An 18191-nucleotide genomic window follows, 5' to 3' on the forward strand; every position below is an offset into this window, starting at 1 on the left:
CTGGACTCGGACCTCGCCGCATGGTTCACCCTCAGGACCAGCACAGCTTAACTCAAGAGATTCAAATGAATCTACCAACTAGTTTCCTGCAATATACAGGGAATGCACTCTGCTACCAGCTCACTAGCGTGAGTGAGGAAGGATATTATCTAATCCATATATCCTCTCCTACTAGCCACAACGTTCCCACACTATTCAAGAGGGGTCACAACTGGCGGACCAACTGGAGCTGGAAACAGGCATGCCGCCGGTTCTCCATGTGAGAACGTAACAGCAGTTCCAGAGGGAACCTGTTTCTTTTCTCTCCTGGGTTTCCATTTGCTTGCCCTGCCCAGTGGCCAAGGGTATCAGTTCCCTGCCACCACAATTCACTTCCATGCTTGCACGTTTCGCACTAGTGGAGTTGCCAGCTTGGCTCTGCTGTCCCACCTCCATCCAGCAGAGGGCAGCATGCATACTTTAGTTCAGGAGCAGCCAAACTTGGCCCTCCAGCTGTTTTGGGACTACAATTCCCATCACCCCTGACCACTGGTCCTGTTAGCTAGGGATGATGGGAGTTGTAATCCCAAAAGATTTGTAGTCCCAAGTTTGGCCATCGCTCTTTTAGTTAGTACACAAGCTCAGCACTGCTTGTTTTTCAACAAGCCTGTCATTTTAGATGCTGTACACTAGGGGTCACGCAAAACATTCACTTTGAGCTACATACACACACAGACACACATTTCACTTCAGCAGCAGTACAGTTAGGAAGGGGGTAGTCATTTTGTTGGCAAACTGAAATTGATAGTCTAGGGCTGCCAAACATCTGGGATTTCCTGGACATAGCCGGGATTCGGCTGTTGGAAACAGTATACGGGCGGATATTGCTATAAAGCCCAGGAAAATCTGGATGTATGAAGCCATGTCAGAAGTGTTGATTTTTTGGGTGAATTCCCTTTAAAACAGCTCAAAAACTTCATTTTTTTTGAGATATTGCAAAATAATAATAATAATAATCTCAAGAACTTTGCCAAAAAAAGCTTTGTGTCTGGATTTTCAGTTTTTGAAATATGGCAACCCTAGGATTCACATTTTGGCTTCCGAAGGTCCCAAGTTCAATCTGTGGCATTTAGGGAAGTTTTCATGTTTGATGTTTTGTTGTGTTTTTAATATTCTGTTGGGAGCCGCCCAGATTGGCTGGGTATAAATAATAAATTATTATTATTACAGTGGAACCTCAGGTTACGGCGGGGATCCTTTCCGGAGGCATTGCATCTGCGCCCACGCATGCGATTTAGCACCCAAGGCTCCACTGTATATTAGTATAGTAGTAGTAATAATAATAATAATTTATTATTTATTCCCTGCCCATTTGGCTGGGTTTCCCCAGCCACTCTGGGCGGCTTCCAACAGAATATTAAAATACAATAACCTATTAAACATTAAAAGCTTCCCTAAACAGGGCTGTTTACAGATGTCTTCTAAAAGTCTGGTAGTTGTTTTTCATATAAGACTGCTGCCAGTCAGTGTAGACCAGGGGTAGGCAATCTAAGGCCCGGGGGCCAGATCCGGCCCAATCTCCTTCTCAATCCGGCCCACAGACTATCCGGGAATCAGCGTGTTTTTACATGAGCAGAATGCGTGCTTTTATTTAAAATGCATCTCTGGGTTATTTGTGGGGCACAGGAATTCGTTCATTCCCCCCCCTTCAAAATATAGTCCAGGCCCCCGCAAGGTCTGAGGGACGGTGGACTGGCCCCCTTCTTAAAAAGGTTGCTGACCCCTGGTGTGGACAATACTAGGGATGGGGAGAAAATTGGTTTGGTTCCCATCAGTGTCTCCTCTCCCAGAAGTCAAAAAGAGCATTAAGGATAAGGTTAGTTTAATGCTCCATTTAGAGGGAAGTGAGGGGGGAGGCAAGGGGGGCTCATAAACCTCCTCCATCTAGGAGGAGAAAAACTCCCAAACCTCTGCTGCCTCGTGGGATATCTTCAGGAGAGCTAAAGGCTCAGGAGTAAACCCTACACAAATCTGGAGCGGAGTCCCTAAGGTGGTTGGGTGGCGCCTTGTACACCTCCTTCCGGCAACTTCTGCAGCCCAGCTGGTGCCAAACGCCTTGCTCTGCCTTCCTTTGGACCACAAGATGACAACCACATCTTTTCCAGTTGACTCCGCGCCCCTGGATTTACCACCACCTTTCGCTTTGCATCCCTAAGAATCAGGGCTGGTCTGCACTTCCTCCCAGGTAAACCCACCCAGAAAGAAGAGGAAGCTACACCTGGAAATGGACAGCAGGAAAAAGGAGGTGAGGCAAGGAAGGTTAAGGATGGGGAGAGAGAGAGAGAGAGATGGGCAGCTGCACAGACGAGGAGTTAAGAGACAAGGGAAAATGGAATAGCCCATAAACTGTCATACGGCAGTCGGCGTGTCACACGGCACAGTATTTAGAAAACCTTTCCATGTTACTATCAGTTAAGCCGGTTTTTAGCATTGCATTGACCTATTGCACAATCAGTAGAAACTGTTAGGAGTTCAGCCTACACTCGAGTAGGACCCTGGCAGAGACACGTGCCCGACTGGCATGTTCTCTGCCTCCTGGTCGAACATTTGGGATCTTCAAAAGCTTTCTTCAGCCCAAACATCACAGCGACCGATGCCAACAGACACCAGCACACTTAGGGATCCGCAGAGTTTGCGCATCACACGTAACAGACCTCAGCAACTCAGCATTTTGGCTAATCTACTTTATTTACATATAAACACAGACGGAGCACTGCAACATGGCTCCCTCTCTCTCTAGCATCAGACAGCAAAGAGAAAAGGAACAAAGGACAATAGTCCCACTTCACGGAACATAGTAACATAAACATCCTGTCTCCGTCACATCCCACTCTGTGGAGTCAAAACATACACTGTCATGTGAAAGACAACAATCCCATGACTGCAATCATGGAGCAGGAATTCTAACAGAAACATCATGCGGTTCCTTTAAAAACAGGGGGGAAAGGACTGTGCAGATGAGCCCATCAGACTTACCAATCTCCGCCGCGTGGCTGATCAAAGCGTGGACCACGGCTGCCTGCCTCTGCAGCTGCTCCTCAGCTCTGCCATCCAGCTGGCTGCAAACCACATTGGGGAAGAGGGTGGGGGCGAAGATGACCGCCAGGTTGGCCAAGTCCATTTTGTTCTGGGCGCACCTGGGATTGCGAGGGAGGAGACAAGAGATTGGCAAGGGAGAAAGGCAGTCTCCTCAACCAGGATTTTGGGGTGGTACCTCTGTCCTGTACCTACTAGCCTTGAGGACTAGTAACTTGCGCTAAAGCTGGAATTCTCTGTGCCGGGTTATATTTTGATCTTTCATTAGCATGTGTGTGGGTGTTACACGTAGCCTTGCTGGTATGTGGACAGAGGTAAAGGTAAAGGGACCCCTGACCGTTAGGTCCAGTCGTGGCCGACTCTGGGGTTGCAGTGCTCATCTCACTTTATTGGCCGAGGAAGCGGGCGTACGGCTTCCGGGTCATGTGTCCAGCATGACTAAGCCGCTTCTGGCGAACCAGAGCAGCGCACGGAAACGCCGTTTACCTTCCCGCCGGAGCGGTATCTATTTATCTACTAGCACTTTGACGTGCTTTCGAACTGCTTGGTGGGCAGGAGTAGGGACCGAGCAACGGGAGCTCACCCCATCGCGGGGATTCAAACTACCGACCTTCTGATCAGCAAGTCCTAGGCTCTGTGGTTTAACTCACAGCGCCACCCGCGTCCCAAGGTATAGTATGAGACTGATATTTTCTAATTTTTATGGTTTACCACACACTGTAATTGGAGTGCTATTTTGTAACATGCAGCTTTTCGGACTGATGAAGCGTGTAGCGAAACCTGTAATATATCCGGAGAACTGTTCTCCTTTTGCCCACTTGTGTTATTCTCACCAGGGTGGTGGCTTTGATTTGCCTTCCTGTGATTGGTCCATGCACACGGCTTTGTGTTTCCAACTCAAGACCAATTGAAGAACATCTTACCCAGTCCAATCTTTGAAAAACAGCTTTGAAAAACTTTTTCATATTCTCCAGTGTGCTACCCTTGCTGGTGCGGCGGCACGGGGTTGCCATTCTGTGATTGGACGTACACTACTTTTTGAACGGCTCATTTATCCAGTCTGTATAACGTTTACTGCACATGTAACTTGTCAAGATAGAGCTGTACATTTATCCATGTTTACAGTATCTCCAGGCTTTGTCTTGCACATGGCACCTTAGTATGTTTGTTGTTTGAATAGTTATAAGTCTGTCTCTATTCTAGCTATTATTCCAGTAAATTTGGTTTTATACTTATACTTATAAGCCAGTTTGTGGTGTTGTTGTTTTGTTGCAAACATAGCTGTCAACTTACAGATTTGAAAATAAGGGACCAGCAGCCTCGAAAATAAGGGATCAGCAGCCAAAATAAGGGATTTTCCAAGCACAGGTATGTTCAACTTCTGAGCCCCTCCGAGCCAAAGGCAGAAAGCCCAGCCAGCAGCCAAACGAAGCCTCAAGCCTCAAGGAAAACCACCGTCCCCTCTCCGCTGGGAAGCGCTGAGCAAAGGCGAGTCCCCAGGCAACGCAGCCGATTTGATCGGCACAAGGCATGCAAGCTCCACCCCCCAGTCGTTCTTAGACTCCTTATTGGGTGAGCAACGCAGCCAAGCAACACAGTTGGAGCCTCCCTCCTCCCTGGCCGGCAGGGAGGGAGGGAGAGGAGCTGCTTCCTTTGAAACCCGGGAAATTTAAGGGACATCATCAATAAGGGACAGCAGTGGGACATGGCGCTGGGATAAGGGACTGTCCCGCCAAATAAGGGACGCTTGACAGCTATGGTTGCAAAAGGTGTGCATCAAAGTGCACTGAAATCTCAGGAACCAGAACAATGGGAAGCAGGATAAGGGTACAGCTTGGAGTGGCTAGGTGGTCTGGTTGTCGGCTGAGAACAAGGACAACCCCTGGGCAGGAATTAAGGGCACAAACTGGTCCTTCCCCGTTGACCCACCTGGAAGCCACGTCCTGCAGGAACCTGAAGAAATAGCGGAGGAGATCGGTGCTTCTTTGGGGCAGCAGGGAGGTGAGCAGGAGAGTCAGGGGGTCGCTGTCCTCTTGCTGCTGGACCTGGCACAAAGGCCCCTGGATGCCAGCTGGGATCAGGGGCTCAGGCAGGTCCCTCAGGAACTGCTTCACCAAGGTGGCCACGTCGCACGGGAGAGCCATTGCCAAGCAGCGCTCGCCAGCCTCCAGCCGGGCCTGGAAAGGATGCAAAATGTGAAGAAGGGAAGGAGGCGAACCTTCAGGGAAACAGCTTCCTTGGTCTACTTCCCCAGTTCTGAGATATCAGCAAGAGGATCTGGAAGAACCAACACTCCGAAGCTGGTGGACAATGGTCTGGGGTCAAAAGGGGTCAAAGGCCCACTATTATTTCTGCAGCTGGGTCCCTCTCTCCAGCGTCCAACAACCACCTAGTCAGCAGGAAAGCGGAGCTTTTAGCTGCGTTTAAAGGTAAAGGGACCCCTGGCCATTAGGTCCAGTCATGGCCGCCTCTGGGGTTGCGGCGCTCATCTCGCTTTATTGGCCGAGGGAGCCGGCGTACAGCTTCCGGGTCATGTGGCCAGCATGACTAAGCCGCTTCTGGCGAACCAGAGCAGCGCACGGAAACGCCGTTTACCTTCCTGCTGGAGCGGTACCTATTTATCTACTTGCACTTTGATGTGCTTTCGAACTGCTAGGTTGGCAGGAGGAGGGACCGAGCAACGGGAGCTCACCCCGTCGCAGGGATTCGAACCGCTGACCTTCTGATCGGCAAGTCCTAAGCTCTGTGGTTTAACCCACAGTGCCACCCGCGTCCCTTAGCTGCGTTTAGGAACCCTGAAAATACAAGGTGCTTCAGTTTCAAGGGAACAGCGTGCACGTTCTGTTATGTATAATGTTGCGAACCGCCCTGAGGTCTGCGGGTGAAGGGTGGTGTTCAAATTTAATAAATAATAATAATTTCATGGAAAGCACATCTTAAGTCGCTCCCAAATACAATACCTGAGCACTCCAAATTATTTGCCCGTGCCAACCTCTGCTAAAAGTCCTTTTCCAAATTGCCTATTAGCCAAAAGTTTGCATTTTTTAAATGCCTCTCCTAATCCAGCTGCCGACCAGCTTTGCCGAGCAACCCAGAGTTTTAAAAGGAGGAAAGGCAACTAAAAACACCCTCCCTGTAGGTATTGCTGGGTTTGTGGAGAGAGTAGCAGACCTACTGCAACTAATGGACCTGGCTTACTCATGTTCCCTTATTCCAATGGTTCTACTCTGAGCAGGACTAGCGTTGCACACAACACAGTAAAAGGAAATCGTTACTCCCTTTTACTGACATTGGCCCCAAACCTATTTGACCTTGCACCCCCCACCTCACCCCAAAATGGTTTGTTGTTAAGAACCGCATAATAGATCCTATCTACTCCATCTAAGATTATTTTAAACTCTCCCCTTTTCCTCCCACGTAGGAGAGCGAGCAAGTTCGGAAGAGTAAAAAAATAAAACAAAATGTTTTACTGGCAAGGCGATTTCTCAAGTTCCCCTCTCCTTGAGCAAATCTCTCCTGATCGGGATGTCAAAACATCTGCAGCTCACTGCCAGTGTCGTCAGGAGGAAGGAGAGGCCTGGCAAGACTGGCATTCTGGAGGTGCCAGGAGCTGGGAACATGATGAAAGTTAAATTTGGGGGGACACACAATCTCTAGCTCAGGGGTCAGCAAACTTTTTCAGCAGGGGGCTGGTCCACTGTCCCTCAGACCTTGTGGGGGGGCTGGATTATATTTTGAAAGGGCGGGGGGGAGAACGAATTCCTATGCCTCACAAATACAGTCATACCTCATGTTATGTTTGCTTCATGTTACATTCTTTCAGGTTCTGTCCCGCGGCGACCCGGAGGTACCAGAAAGGTTTACTTCTGGGTTTCGCCGCTCGCGCATGTGCACAAGCGCCAAATCGCGCTGCGCATCTGCGCAGATACGGCACTTCAGGTTGCGCTCTTTTCATGTTGCGAACGGGCCTCCGGAACGGATCCCGTTCACAACCAGAGGTACCGCTGTAACCCATAGATGCATTTTAAATAAAAGGACACATTCTGCTCATGTAAAATCATCAGGCAGGCCCCACAAATAACCCAGAGATGCATTTGAAATCAAAGGACACGTTCTACTGGGGAAGCCCAGCCAGATGGGCGGGGTATAAATAATAATAATAATTATTATTATTATTACTCATGTAAAAACACGCTGATTCCCAGACCATCCGTGGGCTGGATTTAGAAGGCGATTGGGCCGGGCCTTAGGTTGCCTACCCATGCTCTAGCTCCTGCACATCTCCAACTCTGCGTTTTACCTTCAAGGCTTTGATACGAGTCATGGATCCACATTTCCGGAAGAGCCCTTCCACATGAAGATGGGGTCGGAGCAGCTCGCAGGCGTCCACAAGGAACCTTGGGTTGAAATGCAAAGAGGCCACAATGAAGCAGCATGGAATTTTTGGAGATAATAAGAGGGCATGAATACTTATGGAACGAGAGAGAGTCAACAGATAAAGGTGGGGGCTGAAATTCTGTTACAGGTTTGGGGCAAGGTCAGTTTGGATGATATCCGCGGGTCCCTGTGATCCTGTACCCGTGAGGTTAGACTGTGCAAGAGGAAACATTGTGAACCAGCCAAACCAAACCCTTAACAAATCCTTAGCAAGCCAGGTAAAGGTAAAGGTAAAGGGACCCCTGACCATTAGGTCCAGTTGTGGACGACTCTGGGGTTGCGGCGCTCATCTTGCTTTACTGGCCGAGGGAGCCGGCGTACAGCTTCTGGGTCATGTGGCCAGCATGACTAAGCCGCTTCTGGCGAACCAGAGCAGCGCACGGAAACGCCGTTTACCTTCCCGCCGGAGTGGTACCTAATTATCTACTTGCACTTTGACGTGCTTTCGAACTGCTAGGTTGGCAGGAGCAGGGACCGAGCAACGGGAGCTCACCCCGTCGCGGGGATTCGAACCCACCGACCTTCTGATCGGCAAGTCCTAGGCTCTGTGGTTTAACCCACAGCGCCACCCGCGTCCCTTTTGAGGTGCTTAGTTTTTCCCAAAGCCTATCTCACCCAGCAGCTGCATGTGGAGGAGCGGGGAAGCGAACCCGGTTCACCAGATTACGAGTCCACCGCTCTTAACCACTACACCACACTGGCTCCTGTGTTCGTAACACCAAGGTATTAAGTTAGTAAACCAAGGTACCACTGTATGGGAAAATTACCCAGGGTTCTCTCCTCTGACATAAGGCAGGAGTGCTGCATTTTCTCCATGGCATTGTGGGAAAAGATGGTGCGAGCTCCTCTTGGGCTAAGACTCACACGATTCAAACAAGGTTGTCACTCATTGCAACACGGAGCTGGTTATCTGGGGTGTGCGTGTCGCACGTTACTCACTGTGGCACCCCTTCTACATGCTCCGAAAGGGGCAGCAAGTGCAGCGGAACGCCAAACAGACCACCGGACGGAGGAGGCAGAATGCTGTTCTCCTGAAAGAAAGCAAACATGAATCAAGCTTTTTGGGGAAAGGTGTATTCATCTGAAGTATTTTAACGTCCCTCCTTCAGCCAAAGAGAAGTCTCCCCAATCGGCTTACTAATACAACAGCCTTCCCGACCCTCAAGCTTCCCATCAAAAAGACGCAGCACAAAAGGAAAATGGATTTGGAGGGAGGAGGAATGAAGCAAACTCAGGCACTAGCTCTCAGTTGCACAGCTCTTAAGAAACCAGCTGAACTTGTCAAGTGTCACGTACGGGTGGCGTTGAAGAAAAGCAACATTGAAATCAGTCTTCCATGCCCGTTAGCCGCTGGAGAGACACCAAAAAACTTTGGATGGATTCTGAGAAGGATGATGTGACACATTTTTTAATTGGGATCCGCCATTATGGGAGAAGGATGTGTTGCAGAGATAAATAGTCTTGGGGGAGGTGAGCTCTTAATTTGTTATTGTATCTGTACTTCGAGTCTGATTTGGCAAATCTCCCCTAGAAAGACTAATGTTTGATGCAACCTGTCTGAGAAAATTAATGAGCAAACGCCCAGATTTTATTTCATTGGAACTGAGTGAAGATGGCGTCTGCCACCAGAGAAGGACTTTTGGATTGATTCGGCATAAGCACCAGCATGTGAGGACATTCTGCAAATAACAGACTTACCAGCTACAAAAAAAAAAAAAGGAGAGTCATACAAATTTCACACAGAAGCACATTATTGTTTATTTCAACTCGCTTGTGGAAACAACTCAGAGGCTGCGAAAGAAGGAAGGATAACAACAGGAAGATTTAAAGAAGGAACTATTGGAAACTCGAGGCAGTAGAAACGTAAGATGATTGGAACCCCACTGAACTTGAAGCATGGGAAGCCCCAACAAAAATTTATAATTTGGCAGAATATTTGGACTATATAATATGTATTTGTATAATTTGGAATACTTAATGTGATTTGATTGGGTTGTTAAAATGGAAAATTTAATAAAAATTAATAATAAAAAAAAGAAATCAGTCTTCCATGCTAAACACATGGTGGGTGGAGGGTGGGAAACGTGCCTCTGAGCTTGTGCAGAGCATCATTTCCTCACCACTGAGCAAGTACAACAATTCCACTACAGATCTGAAGTCATCTGGAAAGGGCTTCCCAGGAGGAGAGGGCACAGGACCGACCTTTCCATTTTAGAAATACACTGGGGATTGGCCAAAGCGGATTGGGTTCTAAATCTTCCCTCAGGACAGCAGAGTTCCTGGGCTCTGGAAAGCCAAAACCAGCACCAGCTCTCCGAATCAAGAGCTGCTTCTGCATTCACCCACAAGGAAACTGCTTGCTAGCAAGCTGCAAAAAGTTAAGACAGGTTTTCTCTGCTGCCAGATGTGTCCAAAACTGTAGGCGCCGTGCACAACATACCCTAGCAAAATGCATGCATTTACAGCACATCCCTTCCACTACAGCCCAAGATCCTGGGAACTGCAGCTTACCCCCTTGCAGAGCTACAGTTCCCAGCACCCTCAAACTACAACTTCCAGGAATCTTTTTTGCAGAGGGGGGACATGCTTTAAATGCATAGTGTGTGTAGTTGGCAGTCTCGGCCTCTGATCTGCAGTGGACGTGCTCTGAATTCCTGGAGATCGAACTGTCAGCGCACGCATCAAGGAAAAGCCGTTTGCTATTATATGCAGAATTCATCATGCGAAAGGCTGGGCTGGATGAATCCCAAGCTGGAATTAAAATCGCCGGAAGAAATATCAACAACCTCAGATATGCAGATGACACAACCTTGATGGCAGAAAGTGAGGAGGAATTAAAGAACCTTTTAATGAGGATGAAAGAGGAGAGCGCAAAATATGGTCTGAAGCTCAACATCAAAAAAACGAAGATCATGGCCACTGGTCCCATCACCTCCTGGCAAATAGTAGGGAAAGAAATGGAGGCAGTGAGATATTTTACTTTCTTGGGCTCCATGATCACTGCAGATAGTGACAGCAGCCACGAAATTAAAAGACGCCTGCTTCTTGGGAGAAAAGCAATGACAAATCTAGACAGCATCTTAAAAAGCAGAGACATCACCTTGCCAACAAAGGTCCGCATAGTAAAAGCTATGGTTTTCCCAGTAGTGATGTATGGAAGTGAGAGCTGGACCATAAAGAAGGCTGATCGCCAAAGAATTGATGCTTTTGAATTATGGTGCTGGAGGAGACTCTTGAGAGTCCCATGGACTGCAAGAAGATCAAACCTATCAATTCTTAAGGAAATCAGCCCTGAGTGCTCCCTGGAAGGACAGATCCTGAAGCTGAGGCTCCAAGACTTTGGCCACCTCATGAGAAGAGAAGACTCCCTGGAAAAGACCCTGATGTTGGGAAAGATGGAGGGCACAAGGAGAAGGGGACGACAGAGGACGAGATGGTTGGACAGTGTTCTCGAGGCTACCAGCATGAGTCTGACCAAACTGCGAGAGGCAGTGGAAGACAGGAGTGCCTGGCGTGCTCTGGTCCATGGGGTCATGAAGAAGAGGACACGACTAAACAACTAAACAACAACAACATTGAGCTAGGCAAAAGTCTTAGAGAGACAGCTGTTTCCTTATTTCACGTGCTATATTTAAGGGGTAGGAAATCAAGCGCGCTTCCCCCTTGGAGACAACACATAGCAGCCAGCCCGCAAGAAGGAAAACACTTCCTTCCCTTCCCCACTTCTGCCTTGCTCTCCAAATTGGTGGTGGGTTCAAGGAGGGCAGTTCCCTGCTCCCCCGTCCAGCCACGTTTTGGGGTTTCAGTTCACTCCGAGACTCGACCACAAAGGGTGTATGAATTTGTAGACACACATACACACACCCCGGGGTACAAAAAAAAACCTTCCTGCTTGCAACTCCCAAAAAATGATAGTCTGGTTTTGTTCCAATAACCTGCTTGCAAAATCCATTTCGCTAGAATTTAATTTTTAAGGCCCAACCCTGCCGAAAGCAGGCATAGCCAAGTTGGCTGTACGTTGCTTCCAGGAACAGAGCTGGCATGACTCTGAGGGCGTGTGCACTTTCCTGGAAATTCACTTCCGTCTGTGTTCACACCGGGGTGTGTGTGTGTGGACAGGGGGTGGGACATGTCTTTATCTGTCGGCCGATGAGTTCAAGGTGGCATCCATGGTTTTCTTCCTGCTTCCCATTTTATCCTCACAACAACCTTGCGAGGTAGAGCAGGCTGAAAGAGATCTCTCACAGCCTGTCCAGCGGGGATTTGAACCCTGGTCTCCCAGGTCATAGTCTGGTTAGAGAACCACTATGCCGCACTGGCAGAGGTTTCCGCACACTGGCTAGAGAGGAATTGGGACCGGCTTCTGGGCTCTGATTGGTGTGAAGCTGGTTTGAGAAGCGACGCATCGAACTGCAGTATTATCTAATAAGCTACAAGATGCAGATGCATTTTGGGTTGTTGTTGTTGTCGTCATCACTGTTATGTACTGAGTTGAATAGGATCCAAATGCAGCAGTCTGATTGGTCCTAGAACAATAGGATCCAAAATGCAGCAGTCTGATTGGTCCTAGAACAACAGGATTCAGAATGCAGCAGTCTGATTGGTCCTAGAACAATAGGATTCAGAATGCAGCAGTATGATTGGTCCGCAGGAGCCACCCAATCCAGCTCCAGGTGGAAGTGACTCCGCAACCTGATTGGCCTACAGGAGAATCCAGAAATTAGCCAATCACGTGCGGCCCATTGTGTAAATAATGTATATAAAGCAGATATTTTGGGGAAAGTTTCATTCCTCACTACTATGAGCTGAATGAAGAGCATGAAATCCACACTCGACCGAGTATATTTCAATCACCATCTAAACTTATCGATTGCTTTTTTATGTTGTGGAGACACAGATTAAAAACCCAGCAATGGAAACTTGGAGAGTGCAGAGTAACTGGCAGTGTGAATTCAACCTCAATACCAGATCCTGAGGAGCAGCAGTGGGAGAATGCTATATTATTTATTTACTCTTTATTTATTACATTTATAACCACTTTTTATCTTACAAGGATCTCAGGCCCTCACTTCACAACAACCCTATGAGGTAGGTTAGCTTAAGAGATGGCAACTGACTCCAAGGTCACCCAATGAGCTTCACACCTGAGTGGGGATTCGAACACTGGTCTCCCAGGTCCGAGTCCGGCACGAAGAGGCGGCTAAACTCTAAACGACTAAACAACAACAACAACAATTGCACTCATAGGCTGCTTTGGGGCTTCCCAGGGGCATCTGGCTGGCTACTCTGAGATGCTGGACTCTGTAGGCCTTTGGGCTGGACCAGCAGGGTTCTCCTTAGAAGTCAGGAAACACTCCCCGCCTCCATGAGAGGATGAAGCTTGTTGCAGGAATTTATGTATAGGTTTTTTGGGGGGTTGCCCCTCCAGCAGATATCAAGCACATGCAGCCCACTACCAAAACCAGCACAATCGCTTTTGTGACTTTTGTGATTTCTCCCCACAAAACACTTGGTCACAGTTTCTTCCTATCTATTCAAAGGGCCTTTGCTGCAACGATACCAAATGTAAGAATTCACTGATAAATGTACCTATGTACTGGCTCACAGGGAAAACTCCAGAAATTCATATAGACATGTGAGCTCAGCTGCTCAGCAGCCCCTCTGCCTGAGTGATAATCCCTGGCATCCTGATACCTGAATGCCAGACAGGTAGCCATTCCAGAAATAACAAACCCAGATGAAGACAAAAGGGTGGGATTAACTTGGCTGGGAAACAGGGAAATGTGAATATCTTTTTTGTTACACTTGATGGGTGTTTGGTGGAGGGCAAGGAGAACCATGGGACAGGGTCCAGGATGCTCAGATTACTGCTACCAGAACTCCCCTTTCATGATGTAACCGTGATGTATGAGTGATGTAGTTTGGGGGGGTGTAACATGGGGATGAGCAGCTAATAAAAGTTTGGGGGCTCTTTTGTTTGGGGCTTCCATCTTGTTCCACCTGGTGGCAGGTGGGAGTCCTGTCGCAACAGTCTTCAATCAAGACCAAGCCTACTGGCTGCTGTTTTGCTCTGGTATTCCTGGCTGGTGTCCTTGTTTTTTGTCCAAGGGAGCCCTCAGATTTCTCCGTTAACAAGCTACTCCTCACTCTCTACCGAAGCAGAAGCTCTCTGCACATGCTCAGAGTCAGATTAGAGCGAGACCCGGAAACTAAGGCGCTCTTTCCCACGTGGGGCCGGAGGCCACATTGATTAGGACTTGGCAGGCTCCAAGCAAGTCCCAGCAACAAAAACGAGTTGTCCTGGGGCTTCGCTTAAGCAGAAGTTAAGCCCTGCAGCTGCCTGGCATTTCTGACTCAGGCTACCAGAGAAAGCAGAGCATTGCTCCATCATCACTGCACATGGGAGTTTGTTACACCTGTTGGATTTCAGCCTGCCACGTACCACTGTCACACAGGATCACAGGCCGGAATAAGTCACAGCTCGGAATAAGTCTCTGCTAACCAGAAGCAGCTCTTTCAGAAGGCGAATCTTTCTGAGCTCTGGGTCCGAGCAATTTCCCCCTCAAAAATCTGCTCTCGGTTGCAGAGTTTGCTCCAATTCAACAATAAAGAGCAGGCTTACAGATTCTTCGGTTTCGGGTTTAGAATGTGTTCTTCGTTGTAAATCACTTTCGGTGTTACACTGTTTTGGTACGTAAATATATGAAATCAGCATAAAATAAATGCACGTTATGTTCAAGATAAAGTAGCAGCTGTACTCCAGCCTACAGGATTTCAATCTTCTTAGTGATTAAAACAACCACTAAAAATAATAAATATTTCACTTAAAGGAAGGGAACTGAGATAATCATCTTCCCATGTTGCCTTCTCCACAACCTTGCGAGGTAGGCCTAGTCGTTCCTCCAATCTATAGGTTACTACCCGCCATTCTGGCTGCCTGTGGGCCTTAACTCCTCCTCTTTGACAATCCCCAACCCGGCGCCCTCCAGATGGTTTGGACTACAACTCCCAATGCCCTCGATACAGCTTTGTTCCAGTGCACTGTGGGAGATCAAAACGTGTCTGGATACCGCGCTCCTCCGAGCAGCGAGCCAGGAAACTGTTTATCAAGGGGCTCCTGGGCAAGTATTAGCAAGGGCCCTGCCATTTGCCCAGGAATGGCAGGTGTTGACGCCAGCCCTGCCCGAGGGCCAAGATGCAACACTTTCAATTCCTTGTTCAGAGACAGAATTCCAAGAAAGCGTTAAAAGGTTTCTGAGAATACAGCTTCCCCTGAAAAGAATGCTGGGAACTATAGTTTGTTCAGGGCGTCGTGAGGGGTAAACTACAGTTCCCAAGGTTCTTTGTGGGAAGCTGTGTGCTTCAAATGTATGGATGTGGCCAAAGAGAGACTCAGCGGCCAAGTCAATTTGCTTCTTGGTTCTTTCCAAGAAAGTCCCTCACACCACCAGAACGAAAAGTTTATGTATTTATATAAAAATAATAATACTTGCAGGTTTATTATACATATATTTTGCAGCTTTTTTGTGGACTTCTCTTTGTTAGCCATGAGATTATGGTAGTTTTTGGTGTGTGCATCTTATTACAAAAAAACCAAAACCTATTCAACCCCCCCCCCCACCCTATGCAAAGAATATACCTGCTGCACTATTTAATCATGAGAATCTTTGATTTGCACTGCTGATTTGCACTTCTGGGGGTTAATAATAATAATAATAATAATAATAATAATAATAATAATAATAATTTATTCATACCCCGCCCATCTGGTTGAGTTTCCCCAGCCATTCTGGGCGGCTCCCAATCAAGTGTTAAAAACAATACAGCATTAAATATAAAAAACTTCCCCAAACAGGGCTCCCTTCAGATGTCTTTTAAAAATAGGATAGCTGCTTATTTCCTTGACATCTGATTGGAGGGCGTTCCACAGGGCGGGCGCCACCACCAAGAAGGCCCTCTGCCTGGTTCCCTGTAACCTCACTTCTTGCAGGGAGGAAACCACCAGAAGGCCCTCGGAGCTGGACCTCAGTGTCCGGGTAGAACGATGGGGGTGGAGACACTCCTTCAGGTATACTGGGCCTTTGAGGCCATTTAGGGCTTTAAAGGTCAGCACCAACACTTGGAATTGTGCTTGGAAACGTACTGGGAGCCAATGCAGATCTCTCAGGACTGCTTTTGTTTGCATGTTCCTGTGTTGTGTATTTTTGTGTTTTTATTTTGTAAACCGGCCTGTGATCCTCAGATGAAGGGCGGTATATTTTAATCACAACAACAACATTTAAGGCACATCATAAACAAAAGGCAAACAGGGGTTGCACCAGACCCAGAATATCTGTTTTTAAATGCCCCACCCCACCCACTGTTAACACACAAGACCCTCGCCCCACTCACCTGGCTAGGACTGGTCTTCCAAGGTCCGACGTGAATGCCGATACTTGAGAGGTACTGAACGATGGCATGCGACGGCACACCTTTCTCCGGGCTGGGCATGGTGTGTGCACAGATCGCGAAATTTCACATGTTCAGGCCTAAAGAGTCTGCAAGGCCTCTGGCGCAGGGAGGTTTGGGTGCAAAAGTGTGTGAAGAGAAGCAGTTTTTTGGGCAAAGGATAAAGGTGCGGAAGAACCCACCCAAATTAAGCCAGGTCAAATTTGCAAGAGCCACACCCAACACCTGGACTTCTTAGAAAATGCTTCAACACTACAAATATTATTTTCTGTTGTTTTCCTGGTTCACTGACCATCCAAGTTGTGTCTGGGAATCCCAAGAGGGGTCAGGCTTCTGGAAAGCCAAAATTGAACGTCTTTTGCTTTCAAGTTTCCCCTCTGCATATTGAGCTCATTCTTGTAAATCTGTCAACGGAGACCTCCAGATATCTAATCTTCACTCCGCAACCCTTCTAAAAGAAACCACCCCTTTTCTCTCTCCAGGCCCAGTTTAAAATCTCCATCTACGCGTTGCCTGAACTCACGTCGCAAGATCTGATCTACGCTGCTCTCCGAGCCACAACAAATCTCTCCATTATCAAATGGAAACTTTTACTTCTGAATAACGCTCTTTCCCCAACTCTAAGTGGGGAGGAAACAACAACCTCTCTTGGGTGAAAGAGAAAAAGTTAAGAAGGGGCTTGGGAACCAAATTGTCCCATTTATTAATTCCCTCTGGGAGGCCAGGCAATATTTAAAGGGACATAGACATCTCCCAAAGACAGAGCTGAATCCTTAAGGGGAAAGGTGGATCGGTGAAAGTGAATTTCTGCAATTACGCCTCCCGATGTTGATGGACTACAACTCCCATCATCCCTGATCATTGCTCAGGTTGACTGGCGCTGATGGAAACTGGAGTTCAAGCACAACTGGAATAACAGAGGATTTCCTGGACAAGAGTGTTACAGTGATGAAAATGGGGTACAGGAATCAGGGGTTCGGGGGGAATGAATGGGGTAATGTGTGCTTTGGGGGGAAAAGGTGTGTTGTGTTATCTTTTTAGATCAGCCCTGGGCCCTTTACTGCGAAGGTGGGTAATAAATGAAAGAAACAAGAGCAGATGATTACATCCTGGATAGAAACCAGGGTGTTTTTCATGAGGCGCTACCCTCTTCGCTGCCCCCACCACTGAAATGCATATTTTAAATTCCATGGGGGCTCCAACACGACCCCGTGTCCCTTTCTCAGCAGCTGGAACCTGCAGAAGATCGCCAGCTGAAACCTCTCCTGGCGAGTTGAGGAAAACATTCTCACCTGCTCAGGGCTGCAAATCAGGCTGCTGCAGAAAGCCCAGGGGCCAGCTGGAAACATGGCAAGCTTTGCTGCTAAATAATTTTAATTATAATTCTTGACTGTTCATAATAAACCGTAACGTTGCCTGGATTTGATTATTTTTTGAGTTGGTATAACCAGATATTTTGATGGAGGAAGATGCTTGGATTTTCCGTTGGGTGCATAGCGTTGTATTTTTTTTTTTTTATGGCTGAAAAATCTAAAAAAATAAAAGGGGAAGAGGGCCATTTGCATTTGAGTCTCTGAATGTGCTGGGGCAGTGCAAAGGGATATACCATATTTTTCGCTCTTATAGACGCACCAGACCACAAGACGCACCTAGTTTTTGGAGGAGGAAAACAAGGAAAAAAATATCCTGAATCTCAGAAGCCAGAACAGCAAGAGGGATCGCTGCGCAGTGAAAGCAGCAATCCCTCTTGCTGTTCTGGATTCTGGGATAGCTGCGCAGCCTGCATTCGCTCCATAAGACACACACACATTTCCCCTTACTTTTTTGGAGGGAAAAAGTGAGTCTTATAGAGCACAAAATACGGTAGCTCAGTGCTTAGAGCATCTGCAGATGGTCCCAGGTTTATTCCACATCAGCATCTCCAGATAATAATAAAAACAAAAATAAAAATAAAAAACTATTATTTGTACTCTGCCCATCTGACAAGGCTGCAGAAGACACCTGCCTGAAACCTGGACAGCTTCTGCCAGTCCGTGTTGACATTAATGCCAGTTCCACTTTTGCATGCGGCCCCTGGAAGGCTGACCACCAGCCAATGTGGCCCTCGGCCTGAAAAAGCAAGTAGCCGCCTCTGTAGCAGGTACACTTCCAGAAGCATCAACCAGATCTGGAACAAGTGTGTGTTTGTGTATGGAAGACAGAATTATTGGCAACTATTCCTGGGGTAATAA

The 18191-nt window shown here is 47.6% G+C and overlaps 1 protein-coding gene and 1 long non-coding RNA gene across 5 annotated transcripts in view; one reads left to right on the forward strand and one right to left on the reverse strand.

Annotated features, from left to right (window-relative positions):
* LOC310768606 (uncharacterized protein) overlaps positions 1-16174 on the reverse strand; it is a 37563-nt gene extending 21389 nt beyond the window's left edge. Inside the window, exons 1-6 of one of the 4 annotated variants that reach the window (XM_083627017.1) lie at positions 15904-15988; positions 8782-9213; positions 8452-8535; positions 7376-7472; positions 5005-5252; positions 3016-3176 (exon numbers count right to left, since the gene is read on the reverse strand). In XM_083627017.1, coding sequence (XP_083483143.1) covers positions 3016-3176; positions 5005-5252; positions 7376-7399 — 433 coding nt within the window. In that variant the 5' untranslated portion in view covers positions 7400-7472; positions 8452-8535; positions 8782-9213; positions 15904-15988. Of the gene's footprint in view, positions 1-3015; positions 3177-5004; positions 5253-7375; positions 7473-8279; positions 8401-8451; positions 8544-8781; positions 9214-15903 lie in introns of those variants that run through there. The other 3 variants (XM_083627016.1, XM_083627015.1, XM_083627018.1) reach the window with 3 other exon arrangements.
* The window catches only part of LOC310769244, a 182435-nt gene that overhangs the window by 87535 nt on the left and 76709 nt on the right, over positions 1-18191 (forward strand). The gene's annotated exons all lie outside the window — the stretch shown is intronic.

Source organism: Podarcis filfolensis, assembly GCF_964270895.1.
Source record: "Podarcis filfolensis genome assembly, chromosome: 8".
NCBI lineage: Eukaryota > Metazoa > Chordata > Lepidosauria > Squamata > Lacertidae > Podarcis > Podarcis filfolensis.